The following is an 11,497-nucleotide window of genomic DNA, read 5'->3' on the forward strand; positions in this document are numbered from 1 at the left end:
CAACTAATAATGAATTTTCAGGGAATTTAAAAAAATTGCCGAATATATCCACTGAGTTTAAAGATTTTATTTAATTTTTAAATTTTAGGGAATTTCAACAGATTTAACGGAATTTTCAACTTTCAGGGAATTTTAAAAGATTTAACGAAATTTTAAGAAATTTAATTTTTGTATAGATTTTAATAATATAATTTTTAAAGAATTTAAAGAGATTTGAAATATCAAAAGATTTAATGGAATTTTAAAGGATTTCCGAATAATATCAGGGATTTTAAGGAATTTAAATTTTGTTTATGGAATTGAAAGTAATTCGGCCAAATTTCCACGAATTAATTTTTTTTAAAGATTTTGATATATTTTTTATGGAGTTAAAAGGAATTCGGAAAGATTTTCACGAATTTTAAAGATTTTCATGAATTTTCAAGGAATTTCAGACTTCAAGGAATCTCGAAATATTTGATGGAATTTCAACATTTTCAAAAGATTCAACGGAATTTAAAGAAATTCGGAAATATTTCCACGGAATTGAAATTCAAGGAATTTTAATTTTTTTCAAGATTTTAATAATATAATTTTTTGAATTAATTTAAAGAGACTTGGCAAGATTTGAGGGGATTTAAAAAATTTGAATGAATTTTTATTTTTTTCGGGATTTTAAAAATGTTTTACCGAATTTCTAGGAATGTAATTTTTTTTTCTAATTTTAATATACTTTTTATGGAATTTAAAAAGGTTCGTAAAGATTTCAACGGATTTTAAAAATTCGATTGAATTTTCAAGGAGACTCAAAAACTTCAAGAAATCTCGAAAAATTTCCTAAATATTTCATGGAATTTCAAAGATTTAAATTTAATTTTCGTATAGATTTTAATAATATAATTTTTTAAGAATTTAAAGAGATTCGGAAATATTTAAAGGGATTTTAAAGATTTTAATGAATTTTTAATTTTCAGGGAATTTCAAGTATTTTTAATTTTGTTTTTTGAAAGATTTTAATATATTTTTTAAGAAATTTAATTCGTCTAATGCTAATAAAGTTGCAGGTCTTTCCGAAATTAAAAATTTTTTTTTACTTCTAGTTAAAAACACTTAAAAAGTAATTTTTCATTCCTATTCTGTGGCTAATTGTGAAGAAAAATGTTGAATTTCACCTAGATTCTTCAAATATTCACAATTCTGAATAAAATCCAGAAAAACATATATTTTTTTTCTTATGGGAAATAATTTCGAAACCCCTGAATCTATTTTTTCTTCTAAAAAACAACGGATTTTTATTTCGGATTCGAAGAAATTTGAGGGGAACCTGCATGAAAATCGGAGACAAAAAAATTGTCCAAACCATTTTTGGACCACCCCTTTTGTGAAATGGGATTAAAAAAATAATAATATGTTAATTTGCAAAGCAATAGAAAGAAATGTAAGCAGATTTTTTTGCGATAAATAGTATCCAAAGTGGAAAATATCAAGTGAAACGTAAAAATTCTGTATTTATTTTTGGCAGAGAGTTAAGCAACAGAAGAAAAACAAATAAATAAAATAATGCAATAAAGCGAAAGAATGCAAAATTATTTCAATACTGAATTAAAACATTCAAAAAATGTTATTAAATTAAAAATGTTTTTTTTTTCGCAATAGTTCCGTTCTTAAATAACAATTAATTATTACTAAATTAAATCAACTTTGTTGAAGAAAAAAAAAAAAAAACTTAAACTATCACTGACGTTGAGATTTACATTAAACATTAAAAAATTAAATTTTCTAAAATATTTTTTTCGCGATTTAATTTAAAAATTGAAGATAAGTCGACCCTTTCGGGAGAGAAACTGATGAGAAAAAGTTAAAAACATTTAACATGCCAAATGCAGACACAAAAATTGGTGAAATCGGGCTCCAGAAATAAATATTATTTAAAAAAAAAAACAAAAATATTATAAAATACCTGTTGCTTCTTCTGGTTAAGTTTATTTCTCTTGATAACTTCTTCCGATGTATTTAATGCCTCTGCCGCAGCTAATTCCAATCTTCGACGCTGTTCGTTTTCCTGATCCGCAGCCTTAAATGTAAATTAAAAAAAAATTTCATAAATTATGTTTTAAAATTATAGAAAAAACGTTTTTTTTTTTTGTCTTAGGGACAAATATTTTATTATTAATAATTATAAAAAAGGAAAACAAGAAACAATAAAATATTTATTATAATTTCTTAATAATTAAATATTAATTACTAGTTTATTTTTAATTTATTTATTATAAATCTTTAAATCCTTCATTTTTTACCTAAATTCTCAATAATAAGGATGAATTTTTTAACCAAAAATATAAATTATTAACCAATTTGTTAACTTTTTTACTTAAAAAAAAAAAAACACTTTAACCAAATAATGGAATTTTAAACCAATAAATATCATTTTTCAATTTAAAAAATTAAGTAGTTAAAATTTTAATTTAAAAAAAAAATTAAGTTTCCACACAAAAAAGAAGATTTCAATCAAATTGATGAATTTTGAAACTAAAATTTTTAATTTTCAAGATAAGAGTTTAACTTTCAAGGAAAAATTTTTGACCTGGAATATTGGGTTTTTTAATCAAAAAGTTGAATTTCCGAAAAGAAAAATAATTTTCTTGATTAAAAATTTACGATCTTTTTCGTTTAAAATTATTCTATTCAACTAAATTAATCTTTTTCAATTTGAAATTCAACTATTTGGTTGAATTTCAGTCTTTTTTATTTGAAAAATCAACTTTTTATTTGAAAATTCGTACATTTTGTTGAAAAAGCGTTGTTTTTTTTTTTTGGTAGAAAATTATCTTTTTATGTAAAAATTAATTTTCTTGTTTGAAAATTCACCTTTTTTAGTTAAAAATTAAATTATTTGTTTGAAAATTTTCCTTTTTTAGTTAAAAATTAACTATTTCGTTGAAAATTTATGTTTTTTTTTTTTTAATCGTCTTTTTTTAGAGAAAATTAATCTTATTATTTTAAAATTCATTCTTTTTGTTGGAAATTCAAGATCTTCAGTTAAATATTCATAATTTTAGTTAAAAATATTTTTCCTGGTAAAAATAAAACTATTTGGTTGAAAGTAAAACTCTTTTGTCAAAAATTCATTTTTTTGGTTTAAAATTCAAGTTTTTTTTGTAGAAAAATCGTACCTTTCGGTAGAAAATTTCAGTTTAAAATTCATCGTTCTTGTTAAAAATTAATTTTTTTAACTGATAATTTTAAAATTTCATTTTTGGTTGTTAATTGATCTTTTGTAGTTAGAAACTCAACTATTTGATAGCAAATCGGTCTTTTTTGGTCGAAAGTGTATTTTGTTTAAAAAATCGTTTTTATAGTTTAAACTTTTTCCATTAAAAAGTTAAATTGTCGAAAAGAACATTAATTTTCTACTAGAAAAGACGATTTTCACAACAAAATGAATTTTTCACATAACATTTCAATTTTAAACTACAATAGTTAAATTTTTAGTTTAATTTTCAACTAAAATTATAAATCTTAAACTGGAATGGATGAATTTTAAACGAAAAAATATATATTTTTAACAGAAGATTCACTAAAATGGTAAATTTTCAAATAAAAACTATATTTTTCAATCAAGAAGATACTTTTAATTACAAAGATGAATTTTCAACTAAAATTATAAATATTTAACACGAATCATTGAATTTTAAACTAAAAAATACTAGTTTTTAATAAAAAATGAAATAGTTCAAATGTTTATTGAAAAAAATTACTTTTCACACACAAAAAAAAAGATTTCAATCAAAATAATGAATTTTTAAATAATATTAATATACAAATAAGATCATTTTCAACCAAAAAATACAATTTTACAACAAAGAAAAAAAATCTCAACCAAATAGTTGAAATTTTAAGTAAAAAAACAATTTCAAGCAGTTGAATTTTCAAACAAACAAAAAATCAGTTTATAACCAAAAAAAAATAGTTAAATTTTCAGTCGAAAACATAAATTTTCAAACTACCTGGTGAATCTTAAAAATAAATTCTAACAAAAGAGATAAATTTTTAACCAAAATTATAAATATTTAAGAGGAATAAACTAATTTTAGCAACAAAAAATAATTTTCTACTAAAAAAAAAAAACGATTCTTAAAAACAAAATACATACATTTTCGATTAAGAAAGATCAATTTCCAGCCGAAAATAGAATAATAATTTAATTCAATTACAAAAATTACAATTAATTTAAAAAGAAATAATTATATTTTAAGAAACTTCTAACCTAATTATTAAATGATTAAAATCATTTTTATTTTTTTTAAATAGTTTATATAAAGCATAATATTGAAGGTATTAAAATTATTTTATAATCTTTCAATTATATTTTTATTTATAAATTAAATTAATTATTTTTCTCTAAAAAAAATTAATTTTCAACCAAGCTAAAGAATTTTCAACTAAAACGATTATTAATAATTTGATTTTTTCCAACTCATTTTCATTTTCAAACAAGAAAATTAATTTTCAAACAAAAAGATAATTTTCCACGAAAAACATGATTAAAAAAAAAAGTTTAAATGAATTTTCAACGAAAAAATTGAAATTTTAAACAAAAAAGATCAAGTTTAAACTAAAATTTTCTGCCAAAAAGTACGATTTTTTTAACCAACAAAACCTGAATTTCTAACCAAATAGTTGAATTTTCGACCGAATAAGATTAATTTTAAACAAAAAAAATGGATTTTTAATCATAGAATTAAACTTTAACCAAGCAGTTTTATTTTTACCAGGAAAAATATTTTGTAACTAAAATTATGAATATTTAACCGAAGAAATTGAATTTCCAACGAAAAGAATGAATTTTAAAAAATAAGATTAATTTTCTCTAAAAAAAGACGATTTAAAAAAAACATAAATTCTCAACGAAATTGTTGAACTTTTAACTAAAAAAGGAAAATTTTCCAACAAATAATTTAATTTTTAACTAAACAGGATCAATTTTCAACCAAAAATAAAATAGTCAAATTTTCAGTTTAAGAAATTAATTTTCAACCGATCTGGTAAATTTTCAAGTCAAGTGTTCAACTTTCAACCAAGTATTTTTGTTTTCAACGAAAAAGATGAATCTTCAACTAGAATGATAAATTTTAACTCTAATATTTAAATTTTCAACAAAAATGGTGAAATTTCAAACAAGAAAATTTATTTTTACATAAAAAGATCATTTTCTACAACAACAAAAAAACAACGATTTTCCAAAAAAAATGTACGAATTTCCAAAGAATATTTGATTTTTCAAATCAAAAAATGACCAAAATTCAACCAAATAGTTCAATTTCGAACTGAAAAAGATTAGTTTAGTTGAAAAAAAATTATTTTTAACGAAAAAGATGAATTTTCAACTAAAATGATGAATTTCAAATAAAAAAAATATAAATCTTGAACTCGAATAGAATAATTTTAAACGAAAAAGATAAATTTTTAAGAAAATACACATTAAAATCGTAAATTTTCTATCAAGAAAATTAATTTTCATACAAAAAGATAATTTTCTACTAAAAACACGATATTGAAACAAACAAACAAATTTATTTTTACAGAAAAAGTTGAATTTTCAATTTACAAAAATACCAAATTTCAACCAAAGAATTAAATTTTAAACTAAAAAATATTAATTTACAATCGAACATGGGATTGTTGAATTAAAATTTGAAAAAATAATTTTTTTTAACCAGAAAGATGGATTTTTAACTAAAATTATAAATATTGAACTTCAATATACTTGAGTTTTAACGAAAAAGGTGAATTTTTAAATAAGAAGATTAATTTTCTAGCAAAAAAATACGATTTTTCACCAAAAAACATGATTTTTTAATATAAAAAATATAGATTATTAAACAAATTGTTACATTTTTTACCAAAAGGATTATTTTTTAACAAAATATATAAATATTTAACCAATTAGTTAAATTTTTTACCTTAAAAAAAGACTTCAACCAAATAGCTGAATTTCAAGATAAAAAAGATTAGTTTTTCATCAAAAAATTATTTTCCCACATAAAAAAAAAAAAACGATTTCAATCAAAATAATGAATTTCAAAACAAAAAATTTAATATTTTAAATAAAATGACAAAATTCAAGTGAAATACTTAAATTTTCAACAAAAATGATGATTTTTCAAACAAACATTAATATGAAAATAAGATAATTTTCTACAAAAAACACGAATTTTTAACAAAAGTACATGAATTTATAGATAAAAAATAGCAAATTTCAAACGAAAATATCGTTGAATTTTGAACTAAAAAATATCAATTCACAACCGAAAATGGAATAGTTAAATTTTCAGGTTGAAAAAAAATTAATTTCAAACAAAAAAGATGAATTTGCAAATAAAAAATATCATAAATATAAATATATATAAATATAAATAAATATAAATATAAAATAAATATAAATCAAAATATAATAAATCAGTGAAAATAAACTTAATTTCCAATTAAAATAGATGAATTTTAACCTAAAATGATGAATATTTAACTGAAATACTTGAATTTTTAGACAAAAAGATGGATTTTCATACAAGGATATTAATTTTCTAAAAAAAAAAAAAAAAAAACAATTTTTAAAAGATATTAAACTAATTTTAGCAACAAAAACAAATTATTTTTGTTTAAAAAAAAAGATTTTTTTAAACAAAAATAATAAATTTTCTACTAAAAAATACTGATTCGCAGGCAAATCGTCAAATTTTGAACTAAAAAATATAAATTTCAAACCGAAAATAGAATAGATAAATTATCAGTAAAAAAAATTAGTTTTTAACCAAACTGATGAATTTTTAACTAAAATGATTATTATTAATTTGAAATACATGAATTGACAACCATAAAGATTAATTTTTACCAAAAAATACGAATTTTCCACAAAATAAATGTTTTAAAACAAATAGATACATTTTAAATTTAAAAAAAATTTTAATCAAAAATGGAATAGTTAGTTTTTCAATTAAAAAATTATTTTTGAAAAACGTAACTGCTGAATTTTCAAATAAATGCTCAAATTTAACAGGAATACTTAAATTTTCAAAGAAAATGGTGAATATTCAAACAGGAAAATTAATTTTAAAACATAAAGACGATTTTTTAACAAGATATATGAATTTTCAGACAAAAAAGACCAAATTTTAAACAAATAGTTGAGTTTCGAACTAAAAAAGATCAATTCACAACCGAAAATGCAATAGTTAAATTATCAGTTAAAAAAAATGAATTTTCAATTTTAAAAAAGTCATTTTAAACTACGATTTTTTACTAAAAAATTCGAGTTTTCAACAAAAAGCATTTATTTTTGAACCAAATAGTTGAATTTTCATCTAAACAAGATCAATTTTCAACCAAAAAGAGGAATTGAAAAAAAGTTTCACTTTCAACTAAGTAGTTTTATTTTTAACCAGGAAAAATAATTTTTAACTAAAATTATGAATATTTACCTAGAGAAATTGGATTATCGAATGAAAAAGATAAATTTTAAAATAAGAAGATTCATTTTCTACAAAAAAAAGACGATTTTGCAACAAAAAAAAAACATAAATTCCCAATGAAATAGTTGAATTTCCAACTAAAAAAGGCCAATTTTCCAAAGAATAATTTAGTTTTAAGTAAAAAAAGATCAATTTTCAACCAAAAATAAAATAGTTAAGTTTTTAGTTTGAAAAATTAATTTTCAACTGATCTAGTTGAGCCAAGTGGTTTTATTTTCAACCAAAAATGTGAATTTTTCAAACAAGAAAATTAATTTTTGAACAAGAATTTTTTAGTGAGAAATCGTCTTTTTTGTAGAAAATTAATCTTCTTATTTAAAAATCCATCTTTCTGGTTAAATAAATTATTTTTTCAAATTTTAATTTAACAATCCCATGTTCGGCTGTAAATTAATATTTTTAAATTTAAAATTCAATTCTTTGGTTGAAATTTGGTATTTTTTTTAGTTGAAAATTCAACTTTTTCTTTATAAATAAATTTTTTTTGTTTCAAAATCGTGTTTTTAGTAGAAAATAATCTTTTTGTATGAAAATTAATTTTCTTGGTAGAAAATTTACGATTTTAATGTATATTTTCTTAAAAATTTATCTTTTTCGTTTAAAATTATTCTATTCGAGTTGAAAATAATTTTTTTTCAACTAAATTAATCTTTTTCAGTTCGAAATTCAACTATTTGGTTGAATTTTGGTCATTTTTTGATTTGAAAAATAAAACTTCTTTGAAAATTCGTACATTTTTTTTCAAAATCGTTGTTTTTTTTTTTTATAAGAAATTAACTTTTTATTTAAAAATAAATTTTCTTGTTTGAAAATTTAAGTATTCGAGTTAAATTTTTTGAACAAGAAGACAATTTTCCAGCAAAAAAAAAGCGATTTTTCAACAAAATGTACGAATTTTCAACAAAAACGTTGATTTTTCCAATTAAAAAGACCAAAATTCAAATAAACAGTTGAATTTAGAATTGAAAGACATTATTGAAAATCAAAATGGAATACTTCAATTATCAGTTGTAAAAAAAATTATTTTTAACGAAAGAGATGAATTTTCAACTAAACTGATGAATATTTAACTAGAATACTTGAATTTTTAACTAAAAATATAAATTTTAAAATTAGTAGTTTTATTTTTAACCAAAAAAAAAAAACAATTTTTAACTAAAATTATGAATTCTTAACTGGATTACTTGAATTTCCAACGAAAATGATGAATTTAAAAATAAGAAGATTAATTTGATATGAAAATCGATTATTTTTTTAACAAAATAAATGAATTTTTAAAGAAAAAATTAAATTTTCAAACAGAAAAGACCAAATTTCAACAATATAGTTACATTTTTAACTAAATAAGACCAGTTTTCAACAAGAAAAATAGATTTTTATGAATAAAGTTTAAATTTCAAACAGCAGTTTTATTTCTAACAAGAGAAATTAATTTTCAATCTTTTTTATTAAAAATTAAATTATTTCTTTAAAAATTTGCCTTTTTTTAGTCGGAAATTCAACTATTTGTTGAAAAATCATATTTTTTGTGGAAAATTAATTTTCTAGTTTGAAAATTCACCTTTTTATTTAAAAATTCAAGTAGTCCGGTTAAATATTCATCATTTTAGTTAAAAATTAATGTTTTTCGTTGCATTTTGGTCTTTTTTTTATTTGAAAAATAATCTTTTTCTTTGAAAATTTGTACATATTGTTAAAAAATAGTTTTTTTTCTTTTTTTTTTTGTAGAAGATTATCTTTTTATTTAAAAATTAATTTTCTTGTCTGAAAATTCACCATTTTTGTTAAAAATTTAAGTATTCGAGTTAAATTTTATCATTCTAGTTGAAAATTCATCTTTTTCTTTGAAAATAAAACTCCCTGTTCTCCTTAAACTGAAAATTTACCGTTTTCAATTACAAATTCAGGATTTTTTTGTAGAAAAATCGTACTTATCGGTAGAAAATTTCAGTTTAAAATTCATCGTTCTTGTTAAAAATTAATTTTTTTACTGACAATTTATCTATTCTATTTTCGTTTGAAAATTTGTCTTTTTTAGTTTAAAATTTGAAGATTTGAGTGCCAATCGGTCTTTTTTAGGAGAAAATGTATGTTTTTTGTTTAAAAAATCGTTTTTTAGTAGAAAATAATTTTTTGTTGTTGCTAGAATTAGTTTATTCCTCTTAAATGTTTATAATTTTAGCTAAAAATTCATCTTTTTAATTGAAAATTAAACTATTTGGTTAAAAATTTAACTCTTTTGTTAGAATTGATTTTTTAAATTCACCACGTAGGAATTTTTAGCAAAATAGTTACATTTTCAACCCAAAAAGAGAAACCTTCAAACAAATATTTAAATTTCAAACTAAATAATAAAAAAAAAAACAATTTTCAACCATAAATGTAATAGTTAAATTTTCAAATAAATGATCAAATTTAACTGAAATACTTAAATCTTTAACCAAAATGGTAAATTTTTAAACAAGAAAATTAATTTTTAAACGAGAAGATAATTTTATACAAAAAAATTTTTTTTTGAACAAAATATGTGAATTTTCAACAAAAAAAACTGAATTTTCAAACACAAAGTACCAAATTTCAACCAAATATTTGAGTTTTGAACTAAAACAAATCAGATAGGAACCGAAAATGGAATAGTTAAATTTTCAGTGGAAAAAATTAATTTTCAACTAAAATATTATCAAAATTTAGGAAGAATATTTTAATTTTTAATTAAAAAGGTAAATTTTTAAATAGGAAGATTAATTTTCTACAAAAAAAAAAGAAGATTTTTCAACAAATGCATGAATTTTCAACTAAAAAAGGCAAATTTTCAAACAAATGATTTAATTTTTAAATAAAAAACAACAATTTTCAATGAGAACGATTGATTCTTGACCAAAAACGTGATTTTTTAACAAAATTTCTTTAAAATCTTTCACATTTATTTTAGGTAACTTTGTAAATATTTCTAAATCTTTTTAAATATTCTCTTAAAATTAATTTTTCAAAATAAAGAATAATTTTCTATTTTCCTAGGAAATTTTGTTTATTCTTCCTAAGCTTTTCAAAATTCTTAAAAAGTTTATAAATTTTTTGTTGGAAATCTCCCAAAATCTATATTTGTCTCTTTTTTAATTATTTTAAATCATTAAAAAATTTGTTCATTAATTTTTATTTTTTCAAAACTTGAATTGTTATTTACACATCAAAATTTAACAATTTAAATTACAAATTAAATTTCTTAAATAGAAGAATTAAAATTTTAACGTTCCAAGATTGCTTTTCTGTTTAATTTTGAATATTTAATTTATAATTACTGATTTTAAATCAACAGTAAGATATTTCAAGTATTAAGTAATTGTTCTTTTTCCTAATTAAAAAATATCAAATTCAATAGTTTAAAAATAGAATGTTTTAGACTAAAATAATATTTGAAATTTAATTTTAAAAAACCTCTATTTATAAATATATTATTTTGAAGTTATTTTAAAATCTTTGTGTAAAATCAATTAATATTCATTTTTTAAATCTTCGAGCGCAATTCTATTTAAAAAATTATTATTTAATTTACATTCGCAGTTGATTAACTAAAAATGTTTTATTTTATTTTTTTTTAATAGGAAAATCTTCAATTTGACACGCTTCTATTTTTAAATGCAACAGGGGTGGGATCAATTGAGGAGGGGGGAATTTAGGTGGGTCAGCGGAGGAAGGATCAATTAAGGACGGGGCCATTGAGGATGAATCAATTGAGGATCGGGCAATTGAGGAGGGGCAATTGAGGGGGGTCAATTAAAATTGGGACTACTGGGGAGGGGACAATTGAGAATGGATAAATTTAGCAGGAATCAATTAAGGAGGGTTCAATTGAGGAGGGGGCACTTGATGAGGGATGAATTATAGGGGACAATTGAGGAGCGATCAATTGAGGAGGGGACAATTGAGAAGGGAGAAATTTAGTATGGGGCAATTGGGGAGGGGTGAATTAAAGGGGAAATTTTAGGAAC

General features: G+C 20.4%; 1 protein-coding gene across 2 annotated transcripts in view; it reads right to left on the reverse strand.

Annotated features, from left to right (window-relative positions):
* Positions 1 to 11,497, reverse strand: part of LOC117178105 (formin-like protein) — a 101,648-nt gene that overhangs the window by 21,962 nt on the left and 68,189 nt on the right. For both annotated transcript variants that reach the window (XM_033369348.1, XM_033369350.1), the window contains exon 15: positions 1,940 to 2,053. In XM_033369348.1, coding sequence (XP_033225239.1) covers positions 1,940 to 2,053 — 114 coding nt within the window. The remainder of the gene's footprint in view (positions 1 to 1,939; positions 2,054 to 11,497) is intronic.

This window comes from Belonocnema kinseyi, chromosome 8, assembly GCF_010883055.1.
Source record: "Belonocnema kinseyi isolate 2016_QV_RU_SX_M_011 chromosome 8, B_treatae_v1, whole genome shotgun sequence".
In the NCBI taxonomy this organism is placed as follows: Eukaryota; Metazoa; Arthropoda; class Insecta; order Hymenoptera; family Cynipidae; genus Belonocnema; species Belonocnema kinseyi.